At 39.7% G+C, this 18798-nt stretch overlaps 1 protein-coding gene across 2 annotated transcripts in view; it reads left to right on the forward strand.

Annotated features, from left to right (window-relative positions):
• LOC106920872 (A disintegrin and metalloproteinase with thrombospondin motifs 2-like) overlaps positions 1 to 14108 on the forward strand; it is a 124352-nt gene extending 110244 nt beyond the window's left edge. Inside the window, exons 13-22 of one of the 2 annotated variants that reach the window (XM_014992168.2) lie at positions 2205 to 2338; positions 2429 to 2552; positions 2998 to 3078; positions 3181 to 3344; positions 3446 to 3602; positions 3707 to 3842; positions 5069 to 5276; positions 5359 to 5488; positions 6143 to 6229; positions 9846 to 14108. In XM_014992168.2, the coding sequence (XP_014847654.2) occupies positions 2205 to 2338; positions 2429 to 2552; positions 2998 to 3078; positions 3181 to 3344; positions 3446 to 3602; positions 3707 to 3842; positions 5069 to 5276; positions 5359 to 5488; positions 6143 to 6229; positions 9846 to 13150 (4526 nt within the window). In that variant the 3' untranslated portion in view covers positions 13151 to 14108. Of the gene's footprint in view, positions 1 to 2204; positions 2339 to 2428; positions 2553 to 2997; positions 3079 to 3180; positions 3345 to 3445; positions 3603 to 3706; positions 3843 to 5068; positions 5277 to 5358; positions 5489 to 6142; positions 6361 to 9845 lie in introns of those variants that run through there. The other variant, XM_088009637.1, reaches the window with a different exon arrangement.
• Positions 14109 to 18798: the final 4690 nt, after the last annotated feature.

The raw sequence follows: 18798 nt of genomic DNA on the forward strand, positions 1-18798 counted from the left end.
ACAAACTTCATAAACTGATAAATGACGAGGATTTGGGCAATTCACGGAATACAAAGTAGAAATCTTGACAAAATAATGAACAAATCATAAACCGCCACAATTTGAGCTACCATTGTGTTTTTCTACTCTGCAATGAACCAAAACACATGATCAAATCAGCTCAGAAATGTTTACCAAACAGCATTTTTCCCTGACAATTTCAAACCTTAGACTTAAAGTATCCACAAAACCTGTGGTGAGAGCTGAAGACGATAGAGAATAAGAGAGGACCAAGGACTCTTAGAGTGATTAAGCAAACAGGAATAGTCAAAGATGGCAATCTCTTCTCTTAATGCACCAACCTGGTGAAAAGACTCGACCTTTTCATTTACCAATACTTGTGCCGCTGTTGATTTTGTTTAAAATAATCACTTCTGAACATGGGCTTTATTTTCCCCCTGAGTAAATGTACTCAAAGTAATTAATTCTGTGTGAACTTACTGTATGCTACTGCAGTAAAAGACTGATAAATTTGAAGAGATATTTTAAGGCTTTTCACACGTCTTTACCAGGGATACCAGCATTTGTGAAGCTAGCTGAGGTAGATTAGTTGCATGTCTGCCACCTGTTTATTAGAGTCAAAGCTCTGAAAGACAAGGTCTCTGGCTGCTGGCCAGAGGCCTTGATGTGTGTGTGTGTGTGTGTGTGTGTGTGTGTGTGTGTGTGTGTGTGTGTGTGTGTGTGTGTGTGTGTGTGTGTGTGTGTGTGTGTGTGTGTGTGTGTGTGTGTGTGTGCATGTGCGTGCATGCGTGCGTGCGTGTGTGTGTGTGTGATAAAGTAGGAGTGTTCATTCTCACCGGGACGGTCTGCCAGGTTTTGTCTCTGTAGTTGTAGTGTGACTAAGAGACACAATAAGACTCATCATTATGCTGACTCACCAAGATCTCATTCAGATTATTACTTACAAACAATTAAGACCAGACGTATTTGTACCCCTTAGTGATTTAGGTTTAAAGTTATGTTTTAACTTTGAAAATTCGACATAGTTACCAGCAAGCTTTTTGCATATCTTCACTATTAACCCAGTATGAACATCTTTGACTTTTCATACTGGGTTACAAGCTCCAAGTGTTTGAAGTTGGAAGGGCTCTTTGCCATTACCTGCATGGTAAACTGCCCCCCCCCCCCCCAACAGACTGTCTATCACAGTCAAATCAGCTTTCTGAATTTGCGGCTCCAATTTGTTAATATTTTAGTTGGTAAACCTTCTCTTCTTTACTTTAGATATAAATTTAATTTAGATAATTATGTTCCCTCTGCCATTTTAGGCTGCAAATGCTATTCTTGAGTTAGAGTGTTTCTCTTCTGTATGCCAAATAAAATACTTGATTGTGGCTAAATAACTAAACTTGTTTCATCTCGCCATAAAACAGAAGATCAAAACATCTTGTTCTTTGCCTCGGTGAGATTTTGCAAAAGCCAAGTGGGCTTTTGTGGGCCTTAGTCTAAGAATAGCCTTTGTTTGTTGTTCCACATCGATGGTGTCCAGCAGTTGGTTCTTCACAACGACCTTGTTCCTAGGATGCTTTTTCACCTCTTGCACCATCAGCCTTGGCAGTGAGAAGGTGTCACTTATGACTTGCAGCCACCTCCTTCATGGTTTTCAACAGTGTTTAGTTTCTTGTAGTGTTTCAACATGACTTCATACTGGGGCCTTTGGAACTTGAGGACAACTAAAAATTGCCTTTTTTTTTTCCTTTCATTAGTCCTGAGCTGACAAAATGTCCAAACATTGGTTTTTACTGAGCTCTTTAGTTTATATATATATATATATATATATATATATATATATATATATATATATATATATATATATTTATTTTTTTTTTTATAATTTTTATTCGGATGTTTCACAACAGCATAGTCAATTCTGAATCCTGCACAACTTTGAATTTTACCGCCAACTCACAGTTGTATTAATTTCAGACAAGTTACTTAATTGTCAGTAGAAGTCAAACCAAAACTTTTCTGCTGACATCTTTGGCACGTTGTGCATCCTTTCTTGAAAGAAAGAAAACGTGTTGGTCAAGTTAAAGATGATTTTAAATCTGCGCTGGTATGAGTAATTATGGGATTAACAGTGCCAACTAATGCGATTACGTAATCAGGGTAAAATGGAGCTTTTTTATTTTATTATTTAATGTGAAAATATGTTTGCTTTCTAGCTAACAAACGCTGCCACCTGTACTGCCAGTCAAAGGAGACCAGAGATGTGGTCCTCATGGAGAAACTGGTGCTGGATGGCACGCTCTGCTCATACAAGGACCCGCACAGCGTGTGCGTGCGTGGCGAGTGTGAGGTGAGGTTCTTCACGTGTGCGTCTGTTTGTGTGCCTCAAAGTTAAACAGCTGCTTTTATTCTCATCGGCTTCCTTGGTTTCCATTAACAGAAGGTGGGCTGCGATGGCGTGGTGGGCTCCTCGAAGCAGGAGGACAAGTGTGGCGTGTGCGGAGGCGACAACTCCAGCTGTAAAACCTTTAAAGACACAATCATGCGGACTGCTAAAAAGCAGGGTAAACGGAGGAAGCTGACTTGATTCTATCCTGGCAGAAAAACTGCTGGAATGTATTTTCTCTCTCCCGTCTCCCCCTCGTTCTGATGCTTAAATAAACATCGCCCTCTAGAGGCAGATGCTTAAAAATGTCCCTGAACCTCAGGGAAGTTTGACCATATGTTTCCATGCGAACATTGCCAAGACTTTACGTCAAAGTTCGTGAGCTAATGTTGAGTCTATTATCTAACTCTTGAAGTCAGGGCAGGCCTAGCTCATGAGAGCTGAATTCCTGGAAGAGTCTGTTTTTTCAGGCTCAAACTAATAAAAAAAGTTTCCAGTGAGGCATTTTTTCTGCTTAGGTGTCCTATCTGGAAACTACAAATTGAGCTCTTTGAAAGGGGGCTGGAGGGTTTTAGATCCCAAATAAAAAAATTAAAAAAAACTCATTGAGTCTGTCATTTCAGGCTTCCTTAAGGTTCTTGAAATCCCCAGAGGAGCGAGGCATTTACTCATTCAGGAGCTGAAAGCCACCTCACACACTTTTGGTAAACGAAACCCTCCCTTGGTCCTTTTTCTGTCATGCACGTTCTGTGTATGTTTCCTTTTTTTTTCCGTATAAAGAGTTATTATTTCTCATTCATTCACAGCTGTTAAAAATGTGGCATCAGGACTGTTTTTTCTGAACGGCGAAAACGACTACCCCGAGTCCCGCTCTGTGATAGAGAAGGGCGTAGAATGGGAGTATGAGAACGACAACGACAAGGAAACGGTCCAGACCACTGGGCCCCTCAGACATGGAATTCTAATAATGGTACAAACAGCAGGATCAAATTAAAAGTTTGGTTTTTATGACCATAAATCCTAAATTAAACCAGTTTTCCTTAGATTTTTCTTTGCCGATCTCTCCCGTAGATGAAATTGCATGGCGACGAGGATGTCAATTTGTCGTATAAGTACATGATGAATATGGACGGCGATTCGAACATTCAGGACAACATGCTGGTAGAGGACAGTGCCTACGAATGGGCTCCGAAGAGATGGTCTTATTGCTCCAAAGCTTGTGGTGGAGGTATGTTAAAAAAGCCAGTCACCGCACGGCCTTCGTAGTCACATGTATTTATTTTTCCGTTATTATATCCTAGAATCATCAATTTACTGTCCCCTTCTCTTCAGGGAAACAGTATCTGCGATATGGATGCAGAAGGAAAGTTGACAGCAAGATGGTTCACAAAAGCTTCTGTAATAAGTCCAACATGAAGCCCAGAGGAGACATAAGAGACTGCAACCAGAAGCCTTGCCCTCCACCCATGTATGTACTCAGTAATTCGTTCTGGAAATTGAAGGTAGATATTGTTTGTTATGACCAGTGCCAGGAATAGTAAAAAAAAAAAAAAAACTCTATTTATCTTATAACCGTGGCATCTGTTTGCACGTATGCAGGAAGTGAACATGTTAACATAAAAGCCAATGTGTTAGAAGAGGGAAAAATTGACAAGCTTAAGGGGCTCGAGAAACGGGCATCGACAAGACAAACGAAAACGCCAAATTCATTCCCGCCGTGGTGAAATCCAACATGGGACACGATGCCAGCGACAAAAGTTGAACATTTTTTCAACCGTCTTGTCGCAAGCCCGACTGTGCAAATTTTATGCGTAGGAGCTGAAAATTTTATATGCACGGACTCTGCCAGTCACTTTGCTGAAGGAGGGCAAAAGATTGTCGCCTCAGAGTACAAGTCCCACAGGAAATGAATAAAGAGGGAGCAATATGGCCTTCCATGTGTGGAGCTCTTAACTATGTGAGTTACTGTGACAAGAATGGACTTGGGATGGCTCAGTCACTGGGTCAGAGTGAGGCACATGTGGAGAGAAACGACAACAGGCTACTACTGTAGTGTAGCTGTCTTCTTGTGGACATCATTTCTGGTTCTGATGGTAAAGTGACAGAATTCATCATGTATTTCAGTGTGTTTCTTATGCAAAGCCACAGACAAGTAACGTTGCCCTTGCTGAGTCCAATGATCAACTAGTCATTAGAACGAAAAACCACAGTGTAAAGACGGACTAGCCTGATAAATCACGCATTCTTTTGCATCGCATGGATGTAATGCATGGTATTCCCTGATGGTTGCCATAAAATGTAGGTGGTTCACTTCAACTTTACAAGTTTGAGTTATTGACTTGACCTCCAAATTCCTCAGACGTCAATCTAGTCGAGCGTCTTTGGAACGAGCTGGGCCGACGCATGAGGTCCACAGGCACCAACCCCACAACTTTACGGGATTTGAAGCTTCAGCTGCTGACATATTGGTGTCACATACCACAGCACACCTTCAGGGATCTAGTGGTTTCCATGCCTTGACAGGTCAGGCCAGTTCAGCAGCAAAGGGGAACCCAACATAGTGCAAGCCGGGTAGTCACTACGTTACACCCGATCATGTATATTCAGGCTGTCTTTAAGCTTCTACCACTTTTAGATGATTCTCTTAATTTGCCGCTCCGGTGTTTTCCCAAACATTTGGTATTTCACTTGCAGCTGGGTGACAGGAGAGTGGCAGAACTGCAGTAAACCCTGCGGAAAGACAGGGATGCAAGTACGCTCCGTCACCTGTGTTCAGCCTTCGGAGGACAACACGACGCGCCTCATACACAATAAACACTGCAGCGACGACCGTCCTGAGTCCCGCAGGTCCTGCAACCGATATCCCTGCCCCACGCAGTGGAGAGTCGGACCCTGGTCACAAGTACGCACCCGAGACATTAATAGAAAATATGAACAAATGTTTTTTGAATAAATATGTTTACGCTATGGTCCTGTGTCGCCAGTGTTCAGTGACTTGTGGAAACGGGACGCAGCAGAGGCAGGCACTGTGCCACACCAGGGACAACACCATAGGACTCTGTCTAGACAGCAAGCCTGACACCATAAGAGTTTGTCGCCTGGAACCATGTCGCAGTATGTGTTAAGCAAACTCCACTGCTCAAATAACTCTTTAGTCAACTGTGTTTAGAGCTACTCTTTGTGATTTACATGTTACTTATTCGATAGCAGTGAAACAGAAATGTTCAGTATGAACATTTTGGTATTTGCTACACTTAAATTCGTACATAAGGTTACTGTCAAATGTTTGATAAACCTAATGGACATTTGAGAGGACAGTGGAAAAAGAAATGTTAACATTAAAACAGACTTTTTAGTCGTTCGGAAGAGAAAAAAAGAAACAAAGCTATTGTAGTATCTGTGTCTGCATTATGTTTTCTCTGCTTTCTTGTTGCGGACAAACAAAATGACATTTTTTTGCTAAATTGCTAAGCAGTTACTTCAAAAATGCAGCTCATTGAACAAAACAAACCACTTTACTTCAGATTTTGCTACATTCATACATGCAGGACTAGTTTAGTCCTGAAGGTGATGGACATGTGTTTTTCCACAGGGGGCACAGGCAATCAAGTGGAGGAAAATCTAAGTCAAAGTTAAAATATCCAGTGTGGACATGTGCAAAAATGTCCTAACTTCTGATGAAAGTGATAAATGTCTCAAACGCTCCTTCGTAGGATGCTCCCTTTATTGCACTTGAGTTGTCTTACCGTCTCTGTGTCCCCTTTGCAGAGGGCTCATCAGACCTCAACAAGAATGGCAACATTCTGATCCAGTGGCTTTCCCGCCCCAACCCCAACTACCCAAGGATCTCATCACGTAAAACCTCCCTCTATAGCTCCCAGCCCGGCCTTCACAGCGACAGCCGCAGCCGCATGTCTGTCCTCTGCTGGGCCCTGCCCATCTCTGTCCTCCTGTCTCTGCAGGGCCGGCCCCGGCTGGCCCCCTGACCTGCCCTTCCTGCTGCGCCTTGTGCCTGTGCCCACGCCCGTATGAGCGAGTGGCAAAGCTTTCGCTTCTCTTTTGGGGGGGTGGGGGGGATTGTTCTCTCTCTCTCTCTCTGTGTCTGAGGCGGCTCTGACCGGGGGAGGTCTCTGGCTCCTGTGTGTGCTAGTTGGTTCTCTCTTGCTCTGTCTCTCTTTATCTATCTCTCCTCTATGGAGCATTGTGTTGTAACCGCTGGCCAGTCGAAAACTTAAAAGATCAACAAAAAATTTGGTGTGAAGAGGATTTTAAGTGGCAGACGGGTTTTCGGTGACACCTCCTGTGACGTGTCAAAGGGGCCGTTCATGTGTGAGGGGACCCACTCTCCTCTCTGCATTTGGCAGCCATGTTTTGCGCGATGTTATGGGTTACCACACCTGAGACGCAGCAGGGCTTTTCTTTCTTTTTTTCTTTTTTTTTTCCCTTTTGTAGCGCACTGTCAGTGTGGGAGAAAAAAAATCAGAAATGGTATATAAATATCTATATGGGAAAAAAAAGTATTTATATCTAAAAAAAAATAAAAATATGAAAGCTTTATTGTGAATGTGATCTGAGGACATCTTTGCTAAAGTGCTCATCTTGACATCTCGGTTCCATTCGGGGATGAAAATGGCGCTCCCATTTCCAGATTGACAAGAACTCAGCACAGTGAAAAGATATAAGGGGATCTTTTTTTGTTTTGTTTTGTTTTGGTTGATTTTATTTTTGCAAAGTGAACTGAGGAGTTAAAAATTGTGAAGTATGTCTGATAAGAAGAAAAAAAGAATTTAAAATAAAAAAAATACAGGGTAGTTTGACCACTTGAGGTTGCTTCCCATTCCACCTCATCATCAGCCATCCTCTCTTTGACTGTTATACAAAAGTTCAATAAATGCAGCTTATTTGTGCTTGCAGACTTTAAACAAATACATCTATAAATATATTTGTATTTATATATACCTATAAATCTAAATCTATATGAGTACCAATAATATTAATAACGTTTTACCATGAATAAGCTGTAGCTTATTTGCCTAAAACCTTTGGACTGCTATTGATCGCTTAGATCCTTGACTGTTATGTGTATTTTTTTAATGATTTTACATGAATACAGATAAATATTTAATAAAGGCAAAGTGTTTTGTGGGGAACGGGTTTGACCCATATTATGCAGGACTTGGTCAGTTAGTTGCCTCTCCATTCGCTCAGATGGATCAGTGGTTTTACTGTTGCTTCTTGTTTTTGTTTTTTTTATTGTTGTTTTGTTTTTTTCTTTCAGGATAGGATCATGTTTTGTCATGCACATTTGCATCCATCACCTGGATGTTTGGACACATGTCTGTGCGAGCGTGCATCTGTCCCACGTGCGAGTCCACGAGTGCGTGTGCGCGAGGGTGGATGTGCGTCTTGTCACGTGCGAGCGAGTGTGCGAGGGTGCTAAATCATTTGGGCTTTTAACACACTGCGATCAGATACAGAAATACCTCATAAACTTTGATTTCGAGAGCGTCCAATGGTCTCACTTTATGTTTTTGTCGAACATGAACAATGCCTTATCTTGGATTGAATGTAACGGCATTTATCTGTGAAAGAGATGGCTTTACTCATTCAAAGTTTCACTCGGAATAGAGGCAGCTTCAAACCAACGTAAAATCACACCCGCCAACCATCAAAACCTACCAAGCTGACGTCGGACCAGTGTCCGACTACCGGAAAGGATTTTCAAAAGGGCCTAGGGTACTGACACATTTGGCATCTTGGAGAACAAAAAAGAAAAAAAAAAAAAGAACACTTCAGACTTGTCATTGTATTGTGATCACATATTTCTGTTGTGACTATGTAGCGAGCTATCCAAGGTTTCCTTCTGCTGGAGTTGGACTTTACGAGACCATGCCAGACCTAGCAGTGCGATACTGTATATAAAATTGGTGTTGACTGTATTTAATAATGTTCATGACTGTTATCTTCTTCTATAATATTCTATACTTTGGGTAACTGTTTCGTGGCTTCACTGGCCTGCTGCGTGGGGCTGGCTAATGTTCGAAGAAACATTCAGATGGACTACGTGCACTGCGTCTATATGCACTTTGATTTATCAGGGAAATTTTATTAATGTTTTGTAAATGTTTCATATGACACTTAATGTGCCATTCCAGTTTTTACATCATCATGGAAATTCTGTATTTTCTTTAAAAAGCAAATATAATTTATGTACTTCATGTTCTTTTCTCAGTCAACTGACAGATTGACTTGTTGATTTCCAAGTAATCAAGTGTTTTACCAAAGTGACTGTGAACTTGTAACTTTCGATACAGTTGAATTATTTTTCTTAAGAAAAAAAAAATCTATATATCTATATAATGAGCTGGAGGTGGGGGAGGGCGTACATCTCATTGTTTCAGTTCCTGTCATTCTCAACAGCAAAGTTGTATCAATAAAAATGTTTTAAAAAGTGTGACTTTTCACTCTGCAGGAATTTTTACAGTAGAAAATATGCTGTTTTGTAGTGACACAGTATAGTTATTTCCTGATTAGATTTTTTTTTGTCACTGATACACATCATGTATTAGAGATGTCATTTCTGAGTGAAAATTGGCTGATACCGACAATCAAGTGTGTTGTTAAAGCTAGTAAAATAGCACTTTCCTGAAAACTGTAGCTTTAGATTGCAGTAAAGTCCCAGTCGACATTCCCTCAGTATCACAACTAACTCAACTATAAATGTCTGGATGCTTCAGTATCACCTAGTTTTCTCTTTTTTTTGGACAGCAACAGACATTGTGTAACCACTGGAGTTTCTACAGGTCAGCCTCAATATGCTGCTCCACTGTGGATTAGCTTGACTTAGAAAGTCACTTTTAATATTCTGGCAAAACATCACATGAAACACACATAGCATTATCAATTGTTTGTAAACATGTGCGCTGTATGACTGGAGACATGTACCTATGGTCTTGGAAGTTATGTCTTCCTTTTTGCTAAGCTAACCCTGACATTTTCCGTGCATCTTGCTGACATAATCTCAGCAATGGGTAATGGGAGCTGAAATTTGTCATGGAGTTCCAATTTGGATAATTAAGAGTGTCAATATCTGAAGCCCACATCAGCCCATAATTTGTTTACACTGAGTGGTTGAGTTTGACTTTAAACTACCAATCTAAATGACAGATGTTAACAATCAGTTGTTCTTTACACCCAAGAAAGTTTTACTGACAACTAAAGACTGGCAATCATTTGCTGTATTTCAGCTGCTCTGGATTAATTTGATGACTGCTCTTAAAATTTTCTCTTCCTTCCTGCATCCTCTGCTGATGATCTGGCTTTACTCCTGTATTTTTCTAACTACACACACACACACACACACACAAACGCTACTATTTTTTCAGGGTACATTCCTTAACTTAGAAATATTACCCTATTGCATCATGTTCTTTTCTATTCCCAGTCTGAGTTCTTTGTCTCTTCTTCACAGGCCTGCCATGTAAAGGAGATCGCTCTGTGTTCTGTCGTATGGAGGCTCTGCAGCGCCACTGCTCTTTACCAGACTTCTGGCGATTATGCTGCAAAACCTGCAGCACCATCAACAGCACCAAACCTGAACCCAATTCCACCTCTACATTCACCGTCAAAATCACTGCCTCACCTACTCCATCTGAGAACATTCTCAGCGCCATCTTCACCACCGCTCAACCCACTAAAACTGCCGTCCCTGCTACCTCAACTTCAACCACCACTCACGTCCCAAACCTAACAACCATCACCATTGATACCACTGAATCTTCACCAAGAACAACAAAAACCATCCCCACTCATCAATTACTTGCAACTAGCATTCCTTTTATCCCCACTGTCTTTTCAGGATCTGTTTCACCTTCTACTGACACTCGTTTAGGAGCCTCTACAACCCCACCTCGTTTTTCCATCAAGTCTTCACTGAGACCCTCAACAATTATTTCCACTCATCCAGCGGATACAGTGAGTTCTCCCTCCTCCAGCACTTTTCCAACCTCTGTCACCACCGATTACCCAGCTTCTACAATTCAAACCCTTTATTCCATCCCATCTTCATCATCTACCACCAAAGAAACTCCCACTCATCCACCAGCTCCAACAAGCTCTTTTTTCCTCCCAACCATCTCTCCTAATGCAATCACAACACCTTCTACTAGTCATGCAAATGCTGAGATCACGGAGCCACTTTTACAGAGAACTTCAACTACTTCAACACCTGGGGCAGCAAGTGTCAAAGGCCTTGCGTCAACACCCACTCCTGTGACAAGTCCAATGGAAAGCACTACTAACACAGTCACCATGCAAAAATATAATCCTGATAAGAAAATTCAGCCACAAACTAAGAAAAGGGTGGATCCATCACAGGAAAGTGGAAAAAAGGAAATCCCACAACGAAATACTACAAAAAATTATGTTCCACCAAGGAATAATCTTCAAAAGAAAACAAGTATCACTGCAAAAACTGGAGCTCCCAAAAAGACTATTGCTTCACACTCTAATGTGAAGAAGGCCACTCCAACAAACACGATCCCAACCCCTACTGCAAAGAGACCTCCAAAGAAGACCATTCCACCAAGTACTAAAGTGATAAAGACTCGCCCACCAAGCACCAGTCCCAAAAAAAACATTCTTCCAAACCCAACTATGAAAAAGGCCACTCCAACAAATACAACATCAAAAGATACTTCTCCATCAACCCCTACTGCGAAGAAGAAAAGTCTCCAGGATAAGCCTCCAAAAAAGACCATCCCATCAAAAACTAAGGTGATAAAGACTAACCCACCAAGCACCAGTCCCAAAACAAACATTCTTCCAAACCCAACTATGAAAAAGGCCAGTCCAACAAACACAACATCAAAAGTGACTTCTCCTTCAACTCATACTCCAAAGAAGAAAACTCTACAGGATAAGCATCCAAAGAAGAGCATTCTACCAAACACTAAAGTGATAAAGACTAACCCACCAAGCACCAGTGTCAAAAAAAACATTATTTCAAGCCCAACCATGATAAAAGCCACTCCAACAAATACAACACCAAAAGAGACTTTGCCATCATTCCCTACTGCAAAGAAGAAAAGTCTGCAGGATGAGCCTCCAAAGAAGACCATCCCATCAAACACTAAAGTGATAAAGACTAACCCACCAAGCACCAGTCCCACAACAAACATTCTTCCAAACCCAACTATGAAAAAGGCCAGTTCAACAAATACAACATCAAAAGGGGCTTCTCCTTCAACTGATACTGCAAAGAATACTTTACAGAATAGGCATCCAAAGAAGAGCATTGCACCTAACACTAAAGTGATAAAGACTAACCCACCAAGCACCAGTCCCAAAAAAACTAGTCCTCCAAAGAAGAGCATTCTACCAAAGACTAAAGTGATAAAGACTAACCCGCCAAACATAAATCCAAAAAAGAATATCCTTGCAAAGCCAACTGCAAAGAAGACTCCATCAAATACTACCCCATCAAACCCTTCAGCAAAGAGGGCACTAAATAATACACCAAACAATATTTATTCATCAAACTCTACAGTGAAAATGTCCAATCCAGCAAATACTACGCCAAGAATGACTGTCCCAAAGAATAGCGCAAAAAAGACTAATCCACCATACACTGGTACCAGAAATCCATCTACACCAAATGCAACTCCAAAAATGACTACTGTAGTTAATGATCCTCCAAAAAGGAAAACTCCAAACACCACTTCTAAAAAGACAGCTCCAACAAAGAACATTCCAGCGAAAAAAACTAAATCTTCACCTAAAAAAGAGGTTAGTTTAAAGCCCAATCCCAAAAAAACAACTGATCAAAAGAAAACTTTCACAAAACAACCTCAAACAAAGACCAGCCTTAAACACAACCCAAAAAAAGCCCCAGAAAGTGCTAAGTCAAAGGTCAGTGTTAAACAGAATAAAGTCAAGGACATGAAGACCAATCAAAAACAGAACACTCCTTACTTTGCCACATCCTCCACCCCTTATCGGGTATTTTCTTCCATGATTCCTTCCAGCAGCATTGTACAAGTTACAGTGGTGAGCTCGTCTCCCTCTGATTCAAAAGCCAGTCCTTCATTCATCAACAGCGATGCACCGGTCACAGACAGAACTCCAGTCATGCACTACAGCGACACAGAGAAAGAGTCCATTACACCAGACCCTTATGATGATTTCATAACACCCCTTAATGACATCAACACTGAGGCTGACACACGAGCTATTCGATCTAGTGAAATCACAGTGACAAGTAGTGGTGAAGCTGCCAACTGGACTTATCCAAGTGGTGATAACAATAAAGAGTCTTACAGCAGTTCGGGAGTGGTCACAGATACTGTTGTGCTGGAGGATAGCCTCTCCATGGTGATCCCGACTATAAACGGAGAGGACACAACAGAGAGAGCCTTTCCACCCTGGCTTGACCTTTCTGATTACATCCCTGCAGGTGTACCCATTTCCACAACGACCTCAGACCTTCCTGCCTCCCCAGTTCCCACTGCGGTCCCTCACACAAAGGAAGAACAAGTGACAGTGAACCCTGAAATCATCTCCACTTTGAAACCTCCGCAAAATGCTGCGGAGAATAATGAGAGCAACTCGATCGCTGCATTCGATAACAGAGTCATTGTTGCAGATAGTGACATTTCTCAAAACAATCTGATCCCAAGGCACCTCAGAGAACGAACCAGGAACAAACGAATACAAGAACTTCTGGAGGAGAAGCGAAATTTTCTCCTCAGAATGAAAAGGGGCAACACAGAACAATAGAACAGCGGAGATAAACTCTTCTTGAGTCCAACAATGTTTCATATCAGGCCTCCCAAAGGGAAAAGGATAAAAAAAGAGAAAACATCCCTTAAGTATCAAGTGAAAAGCAAAGATTGGACAAAAATGTCTTGCTGAATGTTGCAGAGTTGGTGCAGTTTGGCATGTAGACACAGTACTGAGAAATAAACAGGTTTGATATTGCACAGGGCCTTTGAAAAGCCAAGTTGTTTTCAGTCTTCACAACCAGCCTGTTGTCTGAGAATTGAATCACCATGTAGATAAGATGTATTGTATTTTTTAAATATTGTTTTTCTAAGCACACGGAGAACAGAATTTATCACCTGTTGTCTCAAGTTACAGTGTTAAGCTACTGCCAGTGACTGCAGCCAGCCCCTCAGACGTTAGCGTCCCATGAAATGGTCGTTTTGAATGAGATTAAATAGTCGTTCTGGTAAAATTAGACATTTACAAAGGTCCTGTTGGTTGTGATTTCAACTTTTACACTTGTTAGAATAGTTCTATCTTCAAAGCAAACATTTTCTGTAACATTTCTAAGTTCTCAGGAATCCAATTTTGAAAGATTTATTACAGGCATTTGAAAATATTTGGTGCTTAAATTTCCCGCAAAGCCAAATAAAAAGTGTTAAAACACAAAGGAAATTAACATTCACTGACTGCTTTTTGGTCAATGAAATTGTTCTTCTTTCATCAGTGTTGCCAAAAGTTAAGATGTTTCTCATGCATTTATTTATGACAAAATACATATAGAAAAGAAAAAAGATCCTTAGTTTAACATCCGAGGGCCAGTGTGTTTTTCTCTCTTAAAGTTGTATTATTTGTACATGTTAAGTTACATCATCTGGAAAATCGACTATATTTCTGTACTATATATGTACATATGAAAAAGAAGTTAATGTTAAATATTTATTAAAGTTTAAATGCTTTTGATATGTTGCAATTGATCTGAGTTGTGTGATTTTTTTGCTTGAAGAATTTTTTTTTTTCCTTTAGTGTTTTTTAATGGTAATTCAATATTTGACCGCCAGGTGGCGACAGAGCTATGTAGTTATCTCAGTCTTTCTTTACACTGATGCTAATCCACACATCAGTGATTTTTAAGCCTTGACAAATGATATATCTCCAAATGTTATCAACATTACTTTTGTCTGGGTTTATTTTTATTAAAAAAAAACGCATTTAACTGCTGATGGGAAAAGTATTATTGTTGCCATGATTTGAAGTTGGAACAAACCACAAAAACCAGTTGATACTAAATCTAAATCAACAAAGTAATTCTAAAATTCTATATATTTAAGTTTATAATAGTTTTATGAAGCTTTAGAGATTTTAAAGAGTCTTGCATCACCATATGGAATAATAAATACATGCAAAAAAAAAATCTAAATCCATTTTAATCTCAGGCTACATAGCAAAGGAGGGTACACGCAGTGTCATATTTTATATTTCATTTATTTTTTTGTCCCCAGTAATCTCAGGAGTTATTTTTTATTTTATTTTATTTTATTTTATTTTATTTTATTTTATTTTATTGGTCTTTTGACACCACTGGGACAGTTTTTATTTTGCAGGTAGAGAGAAATTAGATTTTTCAATTATTTATTTTGCAAATAGCTTTTCTTGGGAAAATTAAGGGACATTGTGTTTCTACTAATACTTTACATAAAGCTTTGTTCATTCAGTTGCTTATTTGGATAGTATTAAATTTGTTTGACACAAAATAATATTGTTCATAAATAGTAATAAGTGCATTTCAGAAACACCAGTCACATAAAATCTGTTGCAGAGGAGCCTAGTTTCTTGTCAAATGGATGAATTTAGTATTGACATCTGTAGTATGACTTATTGCAGTTATCCTTTAATTTATGCCACATTTAACATCTAATTGGAATTGGTTATAAAAGCCCTAAACCTTCAAACAGTTATGTATGCAGACCTGATTCAACCCGATCACAAAAGGTCTAGTTGTCTGTTCCCGCCACTATAATTCAATTTCCTCCAAACGTTTCAAAACAAACGTCTCCTGGAAGTGCACCTCTTTTCAAGGAAACATCCATGTCTGCCCTCCGGAGGACGGATGATCATTTCTCAGAATCTCTCTGGCAGCTGGGAACTGAGTGATAAAAATCAATAAAATGGTTCGCTTTAAGACGCCCTGTTCTTTTGATCTAGAGTGTACGCCGAAGCTTTTATCAACCACAAATGCTCTATGGCTGAACAGTCCTAAGTGGAAGAGGACAAGATTTCAAACAAAGTGTAGGGAGATGAAAAAACCTACTGTGCATCTTAAAAGTGTGCACACTATTGACAATGTGTCAGGTTTTTATAACGTAAAAACTGAGATCACGATAAATCAAAGCAGCTAGACACCTCTTAGCTCCTGATAGATTCCCGTCTCTCATTAGCTTCTTTCACAAAACACTTTAAAGTGGCATTTAGGGACTTTTTTTTTTTTTGTCATCTTCCCTTTTTTTTTTTTTATTGCAATTTAAAAAAAGTAAGCAAAACAGATTACTGGAAAAGTTTTGATTACATGTGAAAATTGTAGGTACATTTTGTCAGTGATGAGTGAATTTGCATTGTTAGTTGCAGACAGAACATTGCAACTTTCTGGGTGAGATTAGTTTACGGCTGTGTACAGTTTTTGTCGCCGGGTCACTGCCCTTGTTTTACTGTATACATTTGCAATTTCCCCATAGAAACTGGTTCACGTTTCACTTATATTGTACAGAGTGTATTACTTAATCACATTATGCATTAATGGGGTCATTTTTGAAATGGAATTTGTTAGTCTCTTTGGGACAAATACCACATCAACACTTCCTCAAGTTTGATCCACAGCGAAACACCACAATCAATCATTAGTGACGAGTAAGCCGACCGATAAGACAGACATTTCCCTTTAAGCACAATGTCATGGATACAAAGAGATGTCAGTTTGAAACAATCCCACGTTTGTTGCTTTTTCCATAGTTTTTTTTATTTTTTTCTGCTGAAGAGTTAGGGAGTAGTGAAGCCAGACTGATGTTGGCTGTTTGTCATCAGCAGCATCCACATCGATGGGAGTCTTGAGTGTGGTGCCTGAGAGTCTGCCTGCTATCCAAAACAAGCAATGCGCCTGCGTGTGTAAATCTCTGAGTCTGTTTGTTTGAGGAGAATGCTGTTGTGAGCTCTCCATTAGAGAGCCATATAAAGACAGGGAGCCTGTTAATGGAACGGACGCAGAATCCGCAGACTCATCTGCATCATCCCAGGTCACTTTGCCCTGTACAGCCACACCCACACCTATGCATTAAGCACTGTTGTTTTTTGGGTTTTTTTCATTGTTCAATCCTTCAGCCTGTATATAGGAGGGAAAAAAAGCAGCTGATTTTACAGAAGGGGTGTGGACAGAGAATATCTGTAACAATTATTAAAAAATGTCTCAAAATTTGTTTTCAAATGTTTTCTTCTGGTGGAGGAGGGAGAGGAGCTTGATTTTTTTTTAAAGCAGATTAACTGTCTCATATTGTCATATTGTCAGGACGACAGTTTTAGCAAATGTGGAAAAAACAAATTTGTACAAAGGTTACCTACTGCAAGCACAAAATGTATTGTTTCTCAAGTTAATGCTACTGCAATAAAAGGTTATTGGAAGAAAATTAAAATAAAAAAAAAAAATGTAAGCTATATTTGCTGATTAGGTGACTTCAAAATCAATTCTTTCCATTGGATTTCATTTGGGGGTGTCAAACTAAAGAGGATAGAATACTATTCTACCCTCTTTTAGATGTGCATTCATAAAAGTTTACTTTTCTGAGAGCATTTGTTAGCTTGGCTCACAGGGGCGGGGGTGCAGTCTGCACTGAGCAGGCTTAGTGTTTGTGTGACGGCAGTACAGAGAGTGTTTCTGCAAACATTGTAAAGGCCAGTAAGCCACATAAATCTGTACGCTCGTGTTTATACTGCCTGATGATGCTTTTGTCCTCTCTGGTAGTACCTGGGAAACGTATCAAAGCTAATAAATGAAAAAAAAAAGAACATTGGGTGAAGGTTAACCTGCTAGATGAGCATTTGAAGTGTAAAATGATCTTTAATTAGACTTTGATGGCATATTGAATCAGCCAAGGTCTGTTTTTTTCTCACGCCAGCGATTGTGAGAATAGCAAACATTAGGCATTGTTTACTTCTTTGTCTATTTACTCATCTATAATTGCAACCACAGTGTGTTTTTAGGTCAGCAAAAGACAAGAACTTCAAATTTTACCTAAAGACACAGTCACAAAGACAGTTCATCGTTCTCCATAAACTTGAAAGAAACATTTATTCTATATGTGGGATTTAGATTACTTTGAAATTTGATTACTACTAACTGTGTTAACATCCCAACAAAAGCTGGTTGTAAAAGCTGCAATTGGGGAAATTTCGGTTTTCTCTCAGTAGTTAGGGGTCATATTTGATCATGTTTGAAAACCCATGACTGACCTTTGATGTGGTCAGAGGCTCCACAGAAATCCTTGTGATTTGTTACATGGAAAAACAAGTGAACCAGCAGCTTGTTTCATGAATTCAAAATAACTTACGCCACAACATTTGGAGAAACTGTCCTTTAAATTCAATTTCAATAAAAAAATAGGCACAGAAAAAATATAATAATAATAATAATAATAATAATAATAATAATAATAATAATAATAATAATAATAATAATAATAGTGCACAGAAAATACAAAAACAATTCTTTGTACCATTTGTAGGTTCATCATCATGATCGTCCCTCTATGCCACACAAAAAGCCACAAAAAACACAAAGTTATTGAAATCACTTTGTATTTCTCTAAATACAATGTGATAAATCTTTTTATAACAGCACCGATTCCTGAAAATGGGATTTCTTTTTCTCCATTTTTAACCACAATGTATTTTTTGTTCTGTGTCCACAAATGAAAACCTTTTTTCTCCAGTATTTTATGATCATACTCTTAATTTGAGCTATATCTATATAAGCCTTACAACTTATATCTTCCTCATTCTTCATTGCAAAATAAATCAGGCTCAGTCAGACTGGATAGCAACTATAGCTGCTAACACCCGTCTACATGCCTTCCAAGATGCCTTTATGTTTTCACTCCTATGATATGCTAGGTCTCTTTAAAAACAACAGTTTTACACATCTAGAGACTTCATTAAGGCGCATTCTTCACTGTGTACAGTGACACGTAGCACTGTTGCCTTGCAGCAAGAAGGTCCTGAGTTCAATTCCAGGCCCAGAAGCTTTCTGCATGGAGCTTTAATGTTCTCCCAGTGCATGCATGGGTTCTCTTCAGGTACTCCGACTTCCTCAGCCCAAAAACATTAATTGGTCTCTCTAAGTTCTCCTTGACTTTGTCCTATTTGTCTCTGTGTTTACCTGCGATGGACTGGCGACCTGTCCAGGGTTTACCCCGCCTCTCGCACGAAATGTCTCTCAGGAAATAGGCACCAGCACCCCTCCCACCCCCACTAGGGTGTAAAAAAATGGATGGCTGGACATTCTTGTCTGCAAAACTCAGTCAGATTGGATAGAAAGTTTCTGTAAACAGCTATTTTGAACTCTTGCAATGAATTTGGAATCAGGTTTAGGTATGAACTCTCACAGAGCCATTCTAACA

This window comes from Poecilia mexicana, unplaced genomic scaffold (genome assembly GCF_051168715.1).
Source record: "Poecilia mexicana isolate PSO_F unplaced genomic scaffold, ASM5116871v1 scaffold_10, whole genome shotgun sequence".
NCBI lineage: Eukaryota > Metazoa > Chordata > Actinopteri > Cyprinodontiformes > Poeciliidae > Poecilia > Poecilia mexicana.